At 48.2% G+C, this 22,154-nt stretch overlaps 1 protein-coding gene across 1 annotated transcript in view; it reads right to left on the reverse strand.

The window, feature by feature from the left end:
- Positions 1-6,530: 6,530 nt before the first annotated feature.
- Positions 6,531-22,154, reverse strand: part of LOC105189203 (uncharacterized) — a 99,847-nt gene continuing 84,223 nt past the window's right edge. The window contains exon 6 of the mRNA XM_011151156.2: positions 6,531-7,999. Coding sequence (XP_011149458.2) covers positions 7,830-7,999 — 170 coding nt within the window. The 3' untranslated portion in view covers positions 6,531-7,829. The remainder of the gene's footprint in view (positions 8,000-22,154) is intronic.

Raw genomic sequence — 22,154 nt, forward strand, 5'->3', positions numbered from 1 at the left:
CGTTATTTATGGCGAATAGTGTCAACAAGCATTTATTACTCCTATCTGATACGCGCATTGCCATTGATCAGTCGGAACGATATAATTTAATTGCTTGTATATACTCGCCCTAGTAATTCAACTTCCATTTCCTTCTCGGCGCACTCGTTATCGATGCACAAATACCGTTTGCGTGCAATTTATACGCCGCTCTCGGTGTTATAAATTATTAATCTTTCGCTCCTTCGATTCTCGCGCTGATTGCTTTCCGTGCGCGCATTTGCGGCGTAAATATTAATAACGCGAAGCACAGTTGTGTGTGTGTGTGTGTGTGTGTGTGTATGTGTGTGCCCTTCATTTTTGCATCTCCACGACGACATCATCTCCGACGGGCGATCCTCAACGGAGATAGCGTGATCGAACTTTATTATCAGGAAACCATCAGTCGCGCCGGCATGTTGAGTGGAGACTCGCTTATCGTTAAATTTAATTCGCCTAATCGTGCTTCGCTCTTCCTTTTTACACCGGGCGGTGTGTGTTGAAGTAATTCATATCGTCTGCTATGCCGTCGTTGTCCGAACTACCGGCGCCAATTTATTACGCCAATTTATTGCTTTGTCACGACGTTTAATTAAAAGTGCAAATGGTCGGTATCATCAAGGCTCATCAGGCCGGTCTAGTTCGTAGCACTTTTGTATGCCCGGGATCCATTTTTATCCGAGAACTTTTCTCTCCGCGAGTACAATCGCTGTGGTCACTCTCTCTCTCTCTCTCTTTCTCTCTCTCTCTCTCTCTCTCTCTCTCTCTCTCTCTCTCTCTTTCTCTTTCTCTCTCTCTCTGTCGCTCTGTCTTGCCCTCCCTCCTTTCTCGTAATTAATTAATGAATTTTGAGTGCGGACGCAAATGAATCACAAACAGAAGATTGAAAAACTTTTGCGTAATTGGCTTTAATTCTCAATTCACAACCGTTTTTTCGCTGTCGCCGGTCAGCAGTCGTTCGCTATCCATGCGAATTCTATTCCGCTAAAATCGGAACACGCAGAACGAAAATTACCGAAAGGGCGATTAATTCGTCCGACCTGAGAAAAAAGGGATACCGCACACCGGGTAGGTGCAAAAGGAATACGCCGACAAATTCGCGGCAGAGAAGCGAAAAGTCACATGCGATCCCTTTCTGTCCGTTACCGTTCTTTTTCCTTTTTGTCTCGTTCCTTTTCCCTTTTTTAGCGCGTAACAGCTTACCGTCGATCGCAAATTGCGGGCGTTTGCATTTTAACTGCTTTGTAGCCGGCAGTGCTAACGTTCGTGAATGAATGTGGAATTTTTGCTCTCATCCAGGCTCCACTGTAATGATATATTAACGGCACTTTAGATTCTCTCTGTCTCTCGTACCGATTTATTGAAATAGTCATTCTTACCCTCGCACTGTGTAACGATTCTGTTCGAATGAAATGGGGTTCCATTTTTTTGTTCGCGAATTGCTGCGCACCGATATGACGTGTGTAGCTCGTCTATATCGTTTTATCGCGCGCGGATATCCCAGCGCGGATTTCCTCCGAACGAGCCGGTTAACATTTTTCAGATTTCTTTTTTTCTTTTTTTTTTTTTTTTTTTTTTTTTTTTTTATACGCCGAGCGATGAGAAAATGCAGCAGGTAGAGCGAAAAAAACAGATACTCGTTGTGAGTCTCCCCTCGGCGGAGGCGACTTATTAGTCGTTGACTCTTCAACTTTTCTCACCGTCTCGCGCTCCTTCTTTTCCTCCCTCGCCGAAGTTTCCCTGCGGTCGAGAAACTGCACGAATCCCGGAGGGAATTTTCTGCCTTTGCTGTCGGCGATAACCATGTTAATGCAATATCTTGATGGTTTACGGAAACGGTCCATATCCTCTCACTTCTAGCGTGCCAAGTCGGCAGTCTTGCGTGTTCGTGCCGCCCTTATCGCCCCTCTCTCGTATTATTTTTTTCCGTTCCTCCTTTCGGCCGTCCCCGTCGTGATTCTTTCTCTTTGTTCCTTTATATGTTGCAGTTCGGAGAGGATACTATCTCCGCTACGTTAGCCTTTCTTTCCTTTTTACGAAAATTCGATGTTATTTGCCGAACGAACAAGTACATCGCGCAGTGTAGTGTCCCGCGACGAATAGAAAATAGCGGATGCAATGTTCGATTTTGCGACTCCGCCTCGCCCCCCTCCCCTCTACCTCCCATCCCCCGTCGAATACCTCTCAATGCGCCGATTAATCTGCTCCCGTCTCTTCACCGTCTTGTACATTTCGCGTTTACGCGCAATTACGCGCGCAAGAATGACGTGTTGACTCTCGCCTCTTTCAGCATTCTCTGTTTCGCAGTACACCGCATCGAGGTCCCGAGTGCATAATACCTTGTTTCAGCGCGGACTAGATCTCTTTGACTCGACCAAACTTCGCCAATAGAAACTCACGTTAACTAAGTCTGACTTAAGACTCGCGCGCTAGAGGAGGATTTAAAGTAGCAATTCAAGTTGAGTTATCGATAAGGCCTGATGGAGCTAAGAGTTTAGTTTCAGTTCAAAATGAAACACGAGACTGTCGCGCGAGAAGGAGCAGACGAGAACATGTGGAAATCGGGCGAGGTAACATTTTCGCGTTGTCGTCGTCGTCGTCGTCCTCGTCATTATTGTCATCGGAGTCGGGACGAGAGCACGTCTCGGCGGGGGAGTCGAGACTGCAATTATATTTTAATTAGAGCGTTGACAGGTTTTCTTTCCGCGACATTTCAACATCGCGGTATTTTTCGTCGGCCGTAAATGCCGGCGACTTGTATTCTTGTAGTCGTTCCCGTTACGAGACTTTAATTGGACAAAACCGGTCGCTTGGAGATAACTAACGCGAATGTAACGAATGGAGGCTCTACCTGGTCGCGCCGGTTGCGGATTTTGATGCATCCAGTTATCGGGAGCGTGCTTGAATTGCAGAAACCGTTAACGAGATGACGTACTGTTTTTCGATTTTTGTCATGCGTATTTGAACGAAGTATTACGGGCGCTAAATTGACGTCAGCGTTTGTTTAAAACTGCCACCACCGTTGTGGGTAGACTTCACAATGACCGGCGTGTGCGCGCTTACGTGTTCAAACGATCACGTTTATCGGCGAATGTGGCGATGCGCACATATAGCGCGAGAAATTAATGTCGCGAAAGTACACATTGCCGCGAGATGCTCAGTCATGGAGAAATCCGGAGCTCGCCGAAACAGAGTAACGACGAACGTCTGAATATAAATCGGAATAATAATAAACAATTGTGATACGCGGTATTAATTTCGCGGTATTAATGTCGCTGATGAACATCCTGGCGTAAAGCGTAACGTGGCAATTGCAAAAAGAGGACTGCAATTATTGAAAGCAATCGATCTTACCTTTCAAGAATGCCTCGTTACTCGTCGATATAAATATAATTATTACGTTTGCTATTTGTAGATGTTGATACATCGTACTATTCTCTCTCTGTCTCTCTCTCTCTCTCTCTCTCTCTCCCTCTCTCTCCCTCTCTCTTTCTCTCTCTCCCTCTCCCTCTCTTTTGAGAAAAGTACGACGTAATGTTTTCAGCAATATATTAATGTCCGCAAATTGCAAACGTAACAGCGTATCACCGAAGAATGAGATATTCTTGGAGAATAAGACTCCCTGGATTCCTCTAAGAGTAATTTGATGCATCGCGCGGCTGAGTGGATTAAGCATCGGAATGGCAATCTGCAGCTTTTCCTTGTTCCTCTTTGTCTTCCTCTCTGCCTTCTCTTTCCTTTTCGTTCTCTTCTTCTTCTTCTTCTTCTTCTTCTTCTTCTCCTTCTTCTTCTTCTTCTTCTTCTCCGCGGAACACGATTCAGCAAACTCTAAGAGTAATAGATAGTTTTAGTTTGGTATAAACTTTCACCGGATAAGATGTCCAGGGCTTTGCGATAAGACCTGCTTCGAGGTATTCGCGGTTGTCCTTAATACCCTTGGAAAGGTATTAATTCTTCAATTATCAGGCTAGAATGCCCGGAGGTGTAATAAACTCTCCATTCAGTTTATCAATGCAGATTATACGTAAGAGAAGGGTAATACCATAACGATCATATCACGGGAATGTAATTCTTCGGGAAGTTCTCAGGCATTCTATTACCGCTGTTACTGCAGCCGCGACATGGAAACCGATTAATTAGTTTGTACGCGATATTTTGCAGGCATCAAACACACACACACACACATGCACAGAAAAACGTGTGCGTATCACGTAGGTCTGACTATAGAAATTTCAGATATCGAGATCGCTAATTATTCGCATCTGCTGTTTATTTAAAGTTGTTATCTCGCGCGGACTCTGCAGTCGATCAATAACTTGCCTTGTTCGATAACAGTTATCAAATATGTTGGGAAATAATTTCTTTTTTTCTTTTTTTTTTTTTTTTGGAACAGAAGATTCCTAAGTTTCACCACGTGAACATATTTTATTTGTATCATTTTATACATCGCGCGTTAATTACGAAATACCTCTGCAAACTCAGTATAAAATATATCCGCACACGCGGCTAAGGTTTCCCCCGGCCGCTTGTCCGATGTTGCAATTATTTTCGCAAAAGTAATAATACCGCGCGGAGAATGCGGCAGCAACTCGAAGGGGAAAAAGCGAGCGCAGTAGGGCGCGGGCGCCGCCGGGCCTCGGGGTCAGTAGTTCGAATCAACGCTTCGGCCAGCCATGTGTCGCGCGGCGTTAAGGAGTAGCAGGAGCCGCACGTGCGGCACGTCAGACACGTGCGCGGCTCGTGTACCGCATGTAGCCGAGTTTTAATTTCGACGACAACCCAAGTGAGCCAAATGGCTGCCCAGCCACCTACCTACCTATCCAGCCATCCCCATTCTCCTACGTTTCCGTGGGCGTTTGATTAATGTCGATTTCACGGCGATCGCAATTACGTTTTCATCTTCCTTACCGCTCCGTGCTGGCTGCGGCGCTACCAAACCGTCGTCATATACGAGCGATATACCACTTCGCGGAGAGGCGAGGAATTACGAGCGACCTAATTTACCGGTGGAAACGCTTATAAGCTGGTCCTCGCAATTTGCCAATCCCTTCGGAGCAGCTAATCCGACTACTTTCATGACTTCTCTCTCTCTCTCTCTCTTTCTCTCTCTCTTTCTCTCTCTCTCTCTCTCTCTCTCGCTCTCTCTCGCTCGCTCTCGCTCGCTCTCATTCTCTCACTCTTCTCCTCCGCTCGCTCGCCCTTCCCCTTTCTCCCTTTTCTTTTCCACAAGATTTTACTTGATTTGTAGCTTTTCAAACTATACGATGCGCTCGTCTCGCGCCCCGGCTTCTTCGGAAAAGTCTAGGCAAGCTTTCGGAAGATGGTACAAGAACGTGCCGATGTAGAGTTACATTTAAAATCCGGTGAAAGCAGTGACATTTAAAGTAACGAAAGCTCTCGTCTCTTCAGTCGCGTTTACGAGTTTCGAGCGAGACAAGTTAAGAGAGAGTCGCTCCTTGTTCGTCTTTAGTTTGAGAAATTCCGAGTTATACGCCGAACTGCTCAATTCCCGGCCTACTTGAAGCGTAGCGCGTAACGAAGAAGTCGCTTTCGCTCGACGAGCGAGTAGGACCGCTCTTAACCCGTGCCGTCGGGCACTTCGATCCAAGCCGAGATTGGTCCAATTAGAATCCTCGTGGAATCGGCCTGGGCAGTCGTAAAGGCTCGAAACGCCGCCGCGAACGCGTAACTCGAGCGCGGAGGAGAGCGCTTCCGCAAGTAAGAAACGTACGACGCGGCCGAACGATAATTATTTTCATCCCGAAGTCGGCGCGCGAACGTTAAAAGTACTTCGTGTTAATACGCGGGCGTATTCGCGCAAAGTGGATGAGCAATGTTAACTCGCTTTGATGGTATGAAAGTTTGTTGAAAGCATCTTCTTTTCCCGGATTGGAGAGAGAGAGAGAGGGAGGGAGAGAGAGAGAGAGAGAGAGAGAGAGAGAGAGAGAGAGAGAGAGCTCAGTTTTAAAAGTCTCTGCACAACTCTGAAATTATCCTGTACGGTTTGGCCCGCGTTCTTCGAATGCGAGCAGAATATATACACGCGCAGAGATATGCTGTGCTGAAAGATAACCGACTGAAATGGTAAAGACAGATATAAAGATGTACTTACCGGAGGAATTCGGATTAATCTCATCCTTCGGCAAGATCCGGTTATGCAAATCTGAGAAAGCATAACAAGGTAGTTTTAGAGCGACGCGACGAGTACGCACACACACGTGCGAGTACGCGTGTGTGCGTAAAAAGCTCCGACGAGCTTGCCAGGACGACGAAGTAAGTTCGCGTTGGTCTTTCTTTGAGTGTGTTTGAATGCGCCGTGTGCATTACGAGCGTCGATTGTTCGAGTAATCTGTCACTTTGAAGTCTGTCATGTCACATGGTAATCACATCGTGTCGCGTTGTATGAAATTCATACAAAATGGGAATGATTAATTAATTGGATCAATTAAAAGTTGATTGGCGATATTCGTGAGTGAGCCGTCTGCGGCGGTCGGGAGGTGTGTTGAGGTGTTTCATCGGAGGCTTTTCATACGCGCGGTGGGGTGGAAATGAGCGAGGCGAAAACAAGAAAAGAGACGCAGCCGCGTTTATACAGTCCGTATATCATAGTTTATTATAATTTGTACAGATTACAAATTCGGTACCTATCTTGATGCGTTTCTCTGTTAGACATCATAAAAGGAGCGAATATTGAGCAGAACGTCGCTCGTCACTGCGCTAACGTTATTATATCAGTTATCATAATTACCCCTGTATAATCTATATTTGACACTCGATGAACACTCCGATCACTAGTAAGTATCGCGTTTATAGCATCTCCGACGCGTGCCGCGCCGTCGGCGGATTCAAATGAAAGTGGTAACGGAACGTCGGACTCCCATGATCGTTTCCTCTCCGATCCTTCGCTGTCGAAACATCTGCCAGCCTCCGACCCCCCGGTCGTTTGCGAAGCTGACCCCTCGGCTCGTAACAATTTCGCGCTCACCTCCTCGCTTCGGGCCTCGAACTTCTCCCCGCGTCGCGTCGGGTCTCGAGAAAAAACGCGAGCGAGCGCGTGGGCGTACCGCGTGCGCCGTCTCGTAGTCGAGGCGAAACTTTTTTCTTCCCTTTTCTCATCGGGAATTCCACGCGTGCGCGCGCGCTCTATTCTCGCGTCGCGTTCACCGCCGATGGCGTGACAGTTCGCGGCGTTACTTCGCAGAGGATCGTTTCGAAATCACGAATTTCACCGTCACAGCGAGATGCCGAAGATGAAGAGGAAGAAGAAGAAGAAGAAGAAGAAGAAGAAGAAGAAGAAGAAGAAGAAGAAGAAGAAGAAGACAGGTGGACAGGCAGAGGTTGACGTATGTCACCCACGCGTGTCGCCCACGCGCTCGCTTTTCGGGGTTAAGCATCCATCATTCCCATCTTATCTTCTCGAAACGCGGGCGAGGCGATCGCTCTTTGTTTTGTCTCTGTTTTCCTCCTCGCCTTCCCTTTCTCTCTCTCTCTCTCTCTCTCTCTCTCTCCCTCCCTCCGTTTCCTTCTGCCGTTTAATCTCGATCAACAATTTACATGAAAAGACAACATGTGTTTGTAAAGTAACGTTTGTAAAAGGGCGCGAGTAGTCGCGCGTAATCTCCGCGTCGATCCGCTAGTGTCCCGCCGATCTTTTCTCGTAGGCTCCTCGAATAAAAATCATTCGTCATTCGACTATCTATTCTATACATAGTAACATACATAACTGGAAGCCCTAGACTACTAGGTTTTACATGGACGATGTAATCGGATCAGACAGTGGCAGCGATATCTTCATGGAGGATGCTCGCGAGCTACCTGCTAACCGCCGGTTCACTCCTCGCCAGTACATTCGTTATCGGGGGTACCGTCATCGTCAGCGATGTCATCATCAGGAACAGGGTGGCCGCCAGGGTAGCCATTATTATCGCCGCGCCGCGATTACCATTCCAGGGCCAATTCTGTCCGGCGCATCCGTTCGCTCCTGCTCAACAGAAAGTAGTCGCATGTTAACGAACCGCGATAACCACCGCCGCCGCCGCCGCCGCCGCCGCCGCCGCCGCCGCCGCCGACGCCGACGTTGGGTTGGGTAATGAAATTTTATGGAACGTGTCGACGTAGATCACGGCGAAGTACTCGGCGAGTGCTCCTCCGTTCTCGAGTAATAGATACGATGTTCCGAAGGCTGCGCGACAAGTTTAATTATACTCGGTCGTGGGTGGCACCTGCATCGGTAAGAGCCGTCGCAGAGACTGCAAAGTCCGCCGCTACCGTGGAAAATGTAAATTTGAGGAACGAGCCTAAGAAAGTTGCGCGCCGAACTTAAGCATCTTTTGAGAAGTTTCCCTCGCAATTACGACCCTATGTACTCTCTAACGGCGCAGGCCGAGCGGCAGTTTGGATTCGACGCGAAACGGGCGGACGGTAATTCGAGGTGTTGATTTTACGATTGATCGTGGATTCAAGTACGGAACGCGAACGACTCTATGCGCCGGCGATTGCACGTTGCGATGTATCCCCTCGTGGATTTTCTACTTTCTTCCTTTTTCGCTCGCTCGATCTCACTCTGTGGAAATTACTCACGAAAAGATAATTGATTTCTCTTTCCCTCTACCTCCTCCTCCTCCCTCTCTCTCTCTCTCTCTCCCTCTCGCCATGTCTGGATCTTAATGGATCTAAATGACGAATATTTGTCCATGCCAGGTAACAATTTATCGTTAGAACAATGGGACCGACTTTCGCCGATGTGTCGCGGGAGACGGGACGAGATTCTTCTTTGCAACAATCACAATTCAAAATCTCGCAATATCTCGTAATTTCACGGTCGGTTGAGTGGAGGGTGGCATGTTACACGCTTGGTTCGCCGTCGTGGGCCTCCTTGAAACGTTAACGTGTTTGAACGTAGAGAGTTGAAATAAGACGAAATTGAATGTAAGAGTCGAAATTGGTTCTCGGATTTGGCTTACGGTTGCAAAATTTAGAACGTGATTTCGCTCCAAACCAGAGGACGTATTTAATTCCGCTAACCAATCCTCGGAATGGCGTTCGTTAATATCGAAAACCGATTTATTCCCGGCTTTTCAGTGCCGCCGGCCATATTAACCGTCGCTATAATTCCGAAACACCAGTGTTTTTTCTACCGTAAGATCTGAGCGAGTGTCCTCTGAAAAAGGTTGCCGTTATTAACCGCAACGGGGGCGCGTGATGGTTCTTTTAGAAAGTCTCGCGTCGGCGGATGTCGGCGGCATGAAATAAAACTTCGGTAAAACGGGGGCGAGGTAAAAGAAGGAACGCGGCGAAGAATCGCATTAAAGGCGACGTCGCGGCTCCGCGATTAAATTTTCAAGAAAGAAGAAGAGTAGCGGGCAGTACTGTGTAGAAAGGAGCCAAGCAAACCGAGGGGGGAAAAAGCAAATTACCGGAAGGGCCGTGCCGGTCGCCGTCGGATAACGTCGGCAGGAAGATGCAAAGAACCCGAGCAAAAAGTGCACGATAGTAATTTCCCTAGAACGAGGAAATAATTTGAACGGTTGCGCTTGTGAAGTCTGTAAAACGAGCGCGGATTGTAGTTATAGCCGTTGTAACTCTACTCTCTCTCTCTCTCTCTCTCTCTCTCTCTCTCCCTCTCTCTCTCCCTCCCTCTCTCCCTCTCTCTTTTTTCTTCACGGATCATAATTCAGCTTTGCGCCCGCCACTATCTACAATTTTCAAACGAGATTAACAAGTTTCTGATGCTGCGCTCTAATCGGCTTTACGCATCACTTAAGGTCGACTTTAAGCAGACTCTGTTAATCAATTCAAGCGCCGGAAGAATTACTCGCATTCTAATGGAAATGAGGGGGATTCTCTTTCTCTCTTTCTCCTTTTTTCTTCCTTTCCTTTTTTTCTTTTTTTTTTTTTTTTTTTTTATAGGATTTAAGTCAACGACCGGATTTCGAAGATAATCTCGCAATTTAAAGTTCTCACGTTTGACCTGTTACGAATCCAATTAAACGAGAACGTGCGCGCGCGCGCGTACGTGTGTGCTTGCTCTCGCTCTCGCGCGAGCGACAGTACAAAACAATTGTACTCTTCGCATTGTGAAGAGAACAGCGTTATTACAGATTAGGAATTAGACTGTTAATGGCAGCGTGTGTAACTGCGGGTATCAAGCATTTGTGTTGTTTGGAGTTCCCTCTACAGCGTTTACTACCGTGCACTACAGTTACCTAATATTCTTCGTTATTTGTTTCCGCGCTCGGCACACAACATGCATATTGCGCCGCTTCAACGCGATGAAAATAAAAGAGGATTCAGCGTGATTCGTACAAAGGTATCCTGAATAAAGATGAATGAATTCGTCACAATTAAAGCCACATTTCTGAAAGATTTAATGCCGGGGCCATTATTAACTCGTCACTGTTAACTCGCGCATATCCGACAGACCTTTCGAGGGACAGACTTCTCGATATCGTAGTAATTTCACTGTCCAATTTAAATTGAACTCGTTTTATTAATGATCGCGCGCGCGCGCGATATATATCGTGGCCCTGGGACAACGGATCGAATCAACAATATTTCTTTTCGCGCGCATGCTCTCGTTATTGCGGAGGAGTAACAGTCATTAATTGTTACGGGACATTTGTCTTCGTCCGTCCGGCGGCGGCGGCGGCGGCGGCGGCGGCAGCGGCGTGATAAATCTACCGACACTCAGCTGAGCGTATTTCTACACTCGTGGCTCATCGGATTAATAAACCCCGTTAGAGACAGCGGCACTTTTGGTTATGGGCGGGCAAAAAATGCCACTTGCGAGATTAATGTGTGTGTGTGTGTGTGCGTGCGTGCATGTGTGTGTATGTGTGTGTGTGTGTGGACTCGAATATATATATATATACGTATACATATGTACGTACGCGCGTATGCGCGGCTCAAAGTGTCGATTCAGTTATATATTGTTATATATTGTTAGGTCGGAAGCGAGAAAATACCTCTGAAAAGAGCCCCGGCGGCTGTTAAAATAAAAGCACCCACAACTTCACCGTAGGGAAAAGACTTAAAATAACATTAAAACTTGGCGGGAGTGGTATCTCTGGCGGGTCATTAGTCGCCCAAAGTTCCCGCGCTTATCTTAAAAACAATGTTACACGCTCGATTTCAGTGTGTGTCACCATCGTTGCTGCCTCGGTAGGAGAATCTATTATGACATTTGTTATTACGCGTCCCTTCCCCCCTTGGGCCGAACACGGCATGAAATTTTATATCGGCGAGGCTTTCAGTTACCCTCTTGCCGGGCTTATCCCTTTTATATCTTTCAACGACGGTTCATGTCGGCAACAGCCTGGACGCTTGCCAGAGTTGGTAACAACATGGTATTTATTATATTTCGTTATTACGCTGAACAAGAGAGCGGCTTGTAAGATCCCACTTGATGTCAACCTTTTTCGTGCTTCTGCAAACGACATTGCAATGTGCGCGAGCGAGCGAGCACTATCGCTTCTCTTAACCCAATTAGGTATCATTTGATATCTGTACCCCATTACCGCTAATGAATCTGGAATGAAACGCACGCTTGTAGACGCTTCACAGGAAATCTGAAGTATTGAAAAAAGTTTCTCCCCGTAAATCTCTATCGAGAGACCGAGAGGTTCGCGAGATCAACGTCACGGAGACGAACCAGGGGTAAGGGTGGGGAGGGGGGAGGGTAAAGAGAGGAAAGAAATTGGAAAATTTCATAATTTCAAATTCAATCTTTCGAGAGTTTATCTTCTTTTTTACGCGTTCTCGTGTCGTTTCTGATGAGTCGATCGGATCCACCGGATCCATAAATCCAGCCTTAATTCGTGGCTGATGGCTGCGGCGGCTTCCTTCGGTGAAGCCTCTCGCGGGCGTAAGCGCGGACAAAAAGTTTCTCGCGAAGAGATTCGCGCGCGCGCGCGCGCGACGTGTTCGAAAATGCCTCGGCTTTACGGTTGACGGTTTACGACTCTTCGTCGTACGTGGGCTCGTATTTTCCTCGTGCTCTCGCCGCGCGTCAACGGGTCTGCTGTTTCGAGCAGAGAGCGCTAATAAGTCTCGGTTTGCGTATGATAAATCAAAAGTGATCTCGCTCATTTGTCGAGAGCTGATTTTCCAAACTTCCAATTAGTCTCTACTCCCGAGACATAAATCACAGCCGATAGCATCAGCGCACTCCGTTGAGATAAAAGAGAGAGAGAGAGAGAGAGAGAGGAAAGAAGCAAATGTTCCCGCGCGATTCCGCAACTGTGTGCGCAAATCGGGAAAAACTCCACGCTCTTTAACGATAAGACACGAAGAGATAATAAAGTTGCCCGACGCCGTTGTCTCTCAACGACACATACGCGATCCGCCTTTTTTCTCGACTCTCCCGCTCGAGGGGATGGTTCCGCGATATGTCGCAACTTTTGGTTATTAATATTGAAGGAAGTTAGCGTTATACTTTGGGGCGCGACAAAGAAGTTCCACGACCACTCCATCGATTTCGCCGTGCGCGGCGTAAAAGTGTCAATTTTTAAAAACGGTACATGCCCGGGAGAGGCGTATATAAGTTCCCTCACTTCTCCCTCGCCCCTCTCCGCCACACACACACACACATACATACATACATACATACATACATACATCATCATTTCTGCATTCCAAGCGAACGGTTATTACCTCTTCGCGTTCTGAAACACAAGATAATGTCGTCGCGATGTCCCTGCCTGCGAAATAGAGTTTTTACGAGTCCGGTAGGAGCAATAGCCACGCCGTGTCGTGATTATTTGCGAGGCGCGCGAAATATCGATTACACCGCTGAATGGCTCGGCTAGGACAAAGCTCGGGTTTACGCGGCCGCAGAAAAAACTCTTCGCTCCTCGGAATAATTAGAGAGTAGTTACCGAACGCGGCCGCCGCGGGTCAGAGAGGTCAGACTTTTAATATCGAGCGAATAGCCGCTCTTTTTCTCTCTGTCTCTCTTTCTCTCCGCGACTCCACTCGTACACGCACGTATCGTGCGAAATTATTTCATTCACGATGTCGAATGGGAGATTGCAATTTCTGTCTTTTCGTCTGGCGCGTACATGCATTCGCGCATTTCTCATACGCCCGCGTCTACAAAGAGATACCGTGACACGCGATTCCTCAATTTTCCCTGTCCACTCTCCCTCTCCTTCTCTCTCTCCCTCCCTCTCTCTCTCTCTCTCTCTCTCTCTCTCTCTCTCTCTCTTCGCAAAATAAAGCGAGCGAGCCGCGGCCTCGGCCGCTTTAAAGCCGTGACTATGAGCCGTGTAAAGAGATGGGTGGTTTCTTAAATATTAATAAATTTAACCGTTGAGAGAGCGCGAGCGCGGCAGCGGCGGTCCGGCAGCGTTGACGCAATCGATTGTACATAATGCGCAATACATAATACGCGCGTATATACGGGACGATCATACGCGCGCCGGGCTGGTATTTGTTTTGCCGACGCGCAGGTTTCGATAAAACCGCTCATCGGCTTAACTCCGAAATAATGCTTGCTCGTTTGAAAAATCACTTTGTTAACGACACGTTCGCTGCCTCTCTCGTCAGCCGAGCTGCCGGCGGGGAGCACACTCGATTCGATGGCCTGCCTTTCTCACTTAGCTTAGTGGTAAATTGTACTGTGTGTGCTCAACCTGTTTAACCTAATTAAATTGCAAACCAATGGCCCATTTAACAATAGTTGCGTTATAATAGCGAATTAAATAGTCCTCGGGTTCTACATAACACCTGCGATGCGATGAGTCATGTCTCTGCGCGGATCGGCAAGTATTCGATTACGCTCTTATTAAAAGTCTTATGAATCTGTCACTCACTGTGTGACAACAGTATCCTTATACGATACGATAGAAAAGTAATCCACGATGCGTTGAAAAGATGCATAATGTGTCCTTTCGAATCACAGGATGTAATTACCTTCAGAAAACACATACATACAGGGTGTTTCAGACCACCCGGGTCGCGTGGATTTTTTCGTAAACGCGATATTTTAGAGAAAATTGTTTCAGACGAAAATTGTAGGGCTTCAAAGAATCGATTTACTGATGCTATAAATTTGACCTTGGGATGATCTTGAAAAGCCCAGTAAAGATCGACATAAAAAAATTAAATGGAACTTAAATGGAAACTCCAACTTTTTATTACAACATCGTCTTTTTCCACCAATTAATTTGAACAACTTTTGTCTGAAACATTTTCTTATTTGTCTAATATTTTATGAGATATTCGAGGATAACTTGGTAACTTTTTCAATATTGAACTTACGATATCTCGCTAACTGTTTGTCGGGATAAAGAAAAGGGCACTGGACTTTTCTATTCTACTTGGTCTCAAGAATATATTGTTACAATAATGCCCTGACTTTTGTTAATTTGATGATTCTGAAATTTCGAAAAGATCGACAAATTAACAAAAGATAGAGTGGTCTGAGACATCCTGTGTACAAACGGTTAGTTGCACGACCGGTAAGGAGTCAACGAGCCGCGGTGACGGAAATGCGATTCATCGCATGACAGCTGCAGTCAGTTGCGTCTCTACACGGTCAATGAGGAAATCAACGTGTCGATTAAATCGCGATCGTTGCAACATCGTGAACGAACATCAACGAGCGAACGAGATGCTCCTCGTAGATTGATCGCTTCTTCGCGCTGACTACCATCGTGATTGTACATCGTGAAAGCGGTTCGAAGGAATATCATCTGGCGCGCAACGTCATGTTGAGACTGACGAGGAAATCGGCGGTCACGACCGTTGACCTGAATCCCCGCGTAACGACGAGCCCCGAAAGCCCCGGTGATTGTAATAGAACTAGTGGTGGTGGTGGTGGTAGTAGCAGCAGCGCGCGAGCTACTGCTGACTATTGTACCGCCGACTATTACCTCTTGGGCGCGATGTCGCGCGAATTACGTGTCCGTCCATCGTCGGCTGTGTCTGCCGCGTGTCACGTCGCGGCTCCGCCGCGGAAATCACAGGCGAAATTCGTCGTCGCGTTCCCGTCGCGTCTCCTAGCCCGGGCTCGCCTCGCGATGACGTTCAAGCACCGCGTGTAGAGTCGGCGTTTGGCCGATGGCCAATTATTTGTCGGCTCGCATCGGCTCGGAAACGTCGGCTCTGGGAAGCCTGAAATTTCCCCGCTTGCTGCGGACCCCCCGCAGCCACTCCACCCCCGTACCGTTGCGCGGTGATGGTCGCTTCCTGTCGGCGTTGAAGGTGGGTCGACGAGGGATCGGGCGAGGGACAACGACGACGACGACAACGACGACGACGACGACGACGACGATGACGACGACGACGATGACACTCCGTGTGTCCTTCTGTCATAACGTATTCGGCGACACGTATAACAGATGACAACGTACTCGCCAATGAATCGCCCAGGGTAAACAGGATTGAATCGAAACACGGGAGCAAGTAAAAGGGATTGCGACTACCCAGCGACGGGGGGGAGGGGACGGCATGACACGGGCGAAACGAGCGGCGGGGGGACGGAATGTCCATCAATGTCATTCGTCGATACTTCTCTTTATAACAATTTCGATACGCGGCCAAGCGTAATTGCTTTCCGACGCGAAACAAGTTTTTCCCCGGGAATGGACGTATTACCGTTGACCGTGCGCCGAACGAAGCGGAACACGATTTTATACGCTGGATATGTGTGTTCTTTTTCCTTCTTTATTTTTGTTCCATTATTAATTTCGCGGCAATCACGCGACTATATATTAATTACTCGTTACCAGATCGAATGAATTTTCTCGTTTGCGAAATTATGATGTTTTCGCTGATACGCCGCGCTCGCGCGTGTTCGTTAACGTTCTTGTTTCTTTTTTGATTTTATTTTTTCGACGATATGTGAAACGTTATCTTTGTTATTTCAACTTTTCATATCAATTATTGCATTATCAAGATTTACACATGGAAATGAGGGCTGTATGTATTCTTTTTTTCTTCTCTCGATAATTATAATGGCGGAAGGTATGAAAGGCATCGCGACGCGCTCCCCCCCCCCCTCCCGGTAAAGCGGAATAACGAAAGACTCGTACAATGAAGAATAATGAAAGAGCGAGCACAAATAAGTTACTTCGTCAGGAATACGATCTAGTTAGCGCTCGCAACACGCGACTGCCGAGAAGGATGATCGTGTTAGCAGATAAAGTAGAATATATTGCGTCGCGCGCTCGCAACGCGGACTTGCCAGTCGATTTTGGGCCGTATCTACCGTTTCCTGTTTCGAAATTTGATTTCCATTTCTGATAACTCATTCCCACGCTCGATCCAATTGCCAATCCGCGAGATACTTGAAATCGTTTCGTCCTGATTGTCAGGACATGCGAACTTCGTCACGCATCTCTACGGTGGTTTATCGAATTTTCTGTATGTTTCACACGCGCGGTGCGCTCCCTTTCTCATTCTCTTGACGATGATCGACATCGCGTCGGTGCGTCATGTTTTTTACGCGGATTACGTGATTTCTTTCCAAGATACATCACTTAGCGGGTAACGATAAAACATATCGGCCGACATATGCCGATTTATTCGACACACAATACATCTCTTTGATAATGCGAGAAAAATGATAAAATCTTATCTCTCCCGTTTGATTTCGAACAGACGTTACGTTGACGTTATGTTTTAACTCGACGTTTTATTACGGTGATATTTTTGCGAACGTTCCAAGTGGGTTTTGACAGGTCGTGAAGAAAGATTACGTTCAATCGTGATTCCGCTCAAGAATGATGAGCCTGAAATAGATGAAAGAATTCGCGGACGAAAAGCAGCGTGAAGAGGGAAATTGGACGTGTACAAATATCATACGCGAGCTGCGAGATTCTTATTTATTGGTTCGCGGCAATTTGTAGCCGGTGGAAATAGACCGTCGCGAATTTGCACCTGAACCAATAGCGGTGCAAGACAAAGAAGTGAAAAGCGCGCGCGCAGCGGTACGGCAGACGCTATTATTTGCATGCAAATGAAACGTTTATGCGAGCGGAAAAGAATGCCGCTGATTGAAACAGCGAGTTCGATACGACGATGACGAACCTTCGCGCGGAAAGTAAATACGACACGCGCGTTTCAGCGAAATCGGAAAACATAATTGCGTCCCGTTGCAAAGCAGACGACACGCAGCAGCCGGATGATGATTTGCGCGACGCGCGTTGCGAAGAGTCGCTGCAAAATTCACCATCAATATGGTTATTTATGTTTTTCGGTGAGCGCTAGAGATACGTCGACGTTATATTTATACAAGTATAAATAATTATGAAACGTAATGCATATTAACACGTAGTTAAACATAATTGATAAATGTTAACGAATTCATCGCTAATGCGATTACCGGTGATAATTAAGTATGCAGTATTTATTGATCAATATTGGTGATGATGTTACAAACAGTGTGTTGTGTGCGCGTGCATATGCATGCGGTCGCGTATGTGTGTGCGTGCGCGCGTGTATAGTATTACAGTGCTTCACGTTCAACACATTCCACCGGCTAGTTTGCGCGTGCGCGCGCGCCTGTAAGGAAAATTTGTTGTCTCCTTTGAAACCCAATACGAATATAAAGTAATTTTTTAGACTCCGATACCGTGCGTGTCGCTCAAACGAAACACAAACGAAAGTTTCTCGGGCGAAACACGAGACTCTGCGCGCTGACGTTGACGCTGGAAACGAGAGACAACGTCGGCGCGCAGCTTTCGCACATCGACGCGACGCCGCGACGTCGCGACGCAAATTCGCAAATCAATTATTCCGACATAAATTCACCACGTTTTTCATCGCGCGGAGAACAGACCCCGGCAGATTCTCGCGTGCGCACTTGTTTCCTCCGCGCAAATTAACAGAAACACCAACAATACGAAGAAGACGTGCCTGCAGGAGCTCGTCGGATTAACGAGCGGGGTTGGGACGGGCGAGGGGGGCGGGCTTTTCATTTTGTCTGTTTTCTTCCGTGCGACTTAGCAAATTGGGCAACAATGATGCTCATCGAAGCGTTTCGTATTAGCGCGCGTTTCACCGGGGTCTAATGACAAGGATATATATTTTCGCGTCCCTCCCCCTCTGCCTCTCTTTCTCTCTTCTACCTCTTTGCCGTCTATACGGACCCCTTGTCTCTCGAGTCAACAATTCGAAGACACGAGCAATTTTCGCGTTTATGTTATTAATAGATGCCTCGGCATACCTTCCTCCTTCGCTGTTATTATTATTATTTTTATTATTATTATTATTATTATTTACCCTCTTGTGTCGATACGTATCAATATCCCGCGAATATCCAAGCATACGGAGATGCAACACGCCGAGCAAAAGTACGCGGTAGGATTCTTTAAAGGATAAAATTTTCTCGCTCGCTACGCTCGATGTTTTACTAAATTCCTTCCAGATATATATATATATATATATATAAACTATAACATATCTTGCTATTCGCACGAAGTACGGCATAGGTAACGACGCGACGACGATGAAATAAGAAAGATTTCTCATGAATGTCCAAGGAGCCGGGATCCTGCTCGAGACCGTGGCCAGAGGGCTTACGCTCGCCAACTTACTAATCGAAGTGAATCTCTTCGCGCGCGCATGGGGACTCCCCGCACGCATCTCGCCACTCCTTCGCCTGTAATGCTTTTCCTTCCTCCGGCGCGTCCAACTTTCGTTTCGCGCTTCTCCGCCACTTTTTCGCGGTCCTCCTTTCCTTACTTTGCAGACTTCGACATTCACGCGCACGCCCGGGCGCTTACTTCTTACCATTCCGGGATACCTTCGAGAGAGCGCGGCTGCGAACTTGCCTCGCATCGATAATGCGAGACGTATATCCTGCCAATGGGGTGAGCGGCGGAGGATCGGTCGGCGAGGGGCGAACGCGAGCCGATTTCTCGCAGGAAAAGGACGACAGCGGCCTCTCACTCCTCTCTCTCTTTCCTCTCTCGCTCTCAGAATATGGAAGAGGAAGAGATAGAGAGAGAGAGAGAGAGAGAGAGAGAGAGCGAGAGCGAGAGAGAGAGAGAGAGAGAGCGAGAGAGAGAGCGAGAGAGAGAGAGAGGAAAGGAAGAAGGCGCGCGGGCTGTCTTCTTACCGGAGACGTATCGAGCTGCGATTCCTTTCCAATTCTGAGGACAGGACGAATTTAAAGGGCGCCGGCAGCCGGAGATGAATATTAACGACCGCCTGACGGAGCTTCGCTTTCATGGAAATGATTGAACATGGATACGGCGGAATTTCTAATCTACTCGCTTATTTATATCGACGTTTCCGTAGCGAGAGATGTGGAATATTAGCATCATTCCGCGGCGCCGTAACCCTTTCAGATCGCACAATCGAGAACCCTCATTTGACTTTCTCAGAACGAGGCGAACGAGGTTTTCTGGGATATTAAGCGAGCGGGACTCGTTGTTATTTGTGTAGCGAAGGGGAGTCTCTCTCGCCGGCGGGAGACAGAACTAACGGTACAGAAAAGCTCGAGATTTCGTCGTTTTATCGTTTTGATTTGATTTATCCCGTATCGTAAATTGATACTATTGAAAGCCCTCTCTCCCCTTCGCGCTCTCTCTCTCTCTCTCTCTCTCTCTCTCTCTCTCGTGTATGCGCGATCGGTTTCGCTTGACCGGCTACGATGGAATTTCTAATCTTCCGACCCCACCATATTGTCATACCGCGTGCACGTTATTATCGGTATCGATCGCAGAGGGTAGACCGCTTGATTTTCGGGTTGAGCAGACGGTCGATCTCAATGCGGATTATAGACTGCCATACCAATTCCATTGCCTGGCTGCGCCGGCAGCCGGCCATGCAAATTTTCGTGAGCCGGCAACGCAACCGGATATGCAAATTCATCGGAAAAAAAGGAGCTGCGGATATGTGCGGTTGCTCGACTCGGCTCGGCTCGGCTCGGCCCGACTCAACTCGGAACTCACTGCGACTTATGAATTATGATCGCTCCGGTGATGTCCTTCTATAATCCGGTTCCTCGATTCGCGTGTGACAGCTTTTCTCTATTTTAGGATTGTTCAATCGCGATTTACGAATCTCTGCACGCGTTCATGAAGAATTACCTTTCTCTCCCGCGCTCCCGCGTATTTTCCCTCCCGCGGAGTGAACTCTCGTCGTAATTTGCAAGCCGCCGTCAACAATAAGATTCGAGATGCGAGATGGTTATTAGATGTCATTTGAATCTGAGGATCCCGATTGGATAACTTTTCGCGTCTGCCTGTGAGGAGCGAGCGATGAATTTTCGATACCGCTCCATCCGCCCTCTCGCGCGATTTCATTCGCGCGTCTTCTCTCGTAATAAACGAGAGAGCTCCTCCTCCTTTTTGTAATTCCCGATGCATCTTATAGCTTCTGTATAAATAATTCAAGAAGATACGTCTCGTCACGTCGCGCACAATTTCCGTTATATTTACTCGTATCTTCACGGCCGAACAGCGTCAACGGCAACTACTTCGAACTCGCGGATACGAGACTCACTCGTACGTGAGATACTTGAGACTCGGGCGAGTACATTTGCATTGCACTAACGCATCTCCGATTTGCGACATGCAGTCTCGACCGAGAGTAAGATGTACGTCTGATAAGTGCATCGATCGTGCATCTATTAATCGATGTCTCGCAAATCCAAAAACGGCTTCTTCGGTTCCGGTTAATTCGCGAGTTACCGGCATAAAAGAAAACCGCGAATTTTGCTTCTACAGTCGAGAGTAACACTTCTACAGTCGGAAAGTAACAATCGCGTGTCGCACACTCGTGAGATTAATTACGACGCATGAAGCGAGAACGAGACGCCTATCTTTCGCATTAACCCGCGATTAATCCGTCGATTAAACTCCTCAAAAAGACGTTCGTACTTTCGCGCGAACGGTACGATCGAACGATCGTGCCGCAGACTTGATGAGAAATATATCACTCGATCAGCGCGAGTAGTTTAAGGCGTACGAGAGCCATTTCGCCGGCGATCGGGAGTTTTAATAATTCGCATTAAACGCGCGCGCGCGCGCGATATTGCCGTCGGAATGACACCGCGATCAGTCTTTCGCGCTGTCTCGGATAATTTCCTTTGCCGCGAGCCGAGCTGGGGGGCTGGCGAGCATCACGCTCGCTGACGATATTAAGATATTCGAGGGCGCGCGAGAGTTTAGTAGGTTTTGCCTCATTTCGCTGGGCGAGACGTCAGCGTCGACGTCGCGGCGCGATGTTATAAAATAGTGCGGTGCGAAACGGGTGGCGGAAAGGGGTGGTTCGCGAGGCGCGTATACTTATAGCGCGAAGGCTGACGAGGGGGGCGGCCGTAGATTCGCGCTAGAGTCCCGCGTTTACGCTCCTTTTACTGCCAAGTAATGGTATCGGCGACCGGGAGTAGGCACCGACGCCGATGAAATCCCCGCCGATCCGGCAGCTTCGGCAGAACGCTGCACACCCCGCGCAGTGTTGTGCAGTTTTATCGCGCTCCTCCCGCGCGCGCGGATATCGCGGCCGGCTCTCGGCGGCGGGCGACTTCGTCCGTGAAATCCCCTGTAATCGTAATGACGTAAATCGTAAACGCGGATCATTCAGTGCGCGAGAACGCGCGTCGCCCGGGCCGCGTCCCGCTTCCCCCTGAGGAATCACCCGGTGTCGCTCGTAAACGATTCGCCCTCGTTCGTCGCGAGCTCCCCCGCGCTTTCGAGGTGGCTTTTTCCCACACCCCCTCCCATCGCCCCTCCGGCCCCCCCCCGCTCCCTTGCCGCGGAATATTCGGGACTGCGACGTAGGAAGTTTCGACCCGATTTCGCCGGATCGATCTTCGATTAGCCGACCGACGAATACGAGCGTGCGCGCGCCCGCCACCGATTGAATTTTTACCAGCGGCCGGTTCGGCGACGGCCGATTTTCCCGCGGGAGGCACGAAGGGGGGGGGGGCGGATATCGACGTGAATTTATTTAATAGCCCCCGCGAGAGATAAATCTTACGTATCCGACCGAGCGAGGGAGACTTAGATGGTGTGTGTATTCCTCGGAACAAGTCGCGCGCCGTTCGTCGGTTGTACTTTAACGCGCGGTTTCTCCTCCTTCACGCCGCCGTGCGTGAATTCTCGCCTAATCGCGAGAAGCATTTCGCGGTGAACTGCGCGCGCGCGCGAAATCCATCGCTGTCTCTCCGGGCGCGTCTCTCT

Source organism: Harpegnathos saltator, unplaced genomic scaffold (assembly GCF_003227715.2).
Source record: "Harpegnathos saltator strain DR-91 unplaced genomic scaffold, Hsal_v8.6 scaffold31, whole genome shotgun sequence".
NCBI classification, from domain to species: Eukaryota; Metazoa; Arthropoda; class Insecta; order Hymenoptera; family Formicidae; genus Harpegnathos; species Harpegnathos saltator.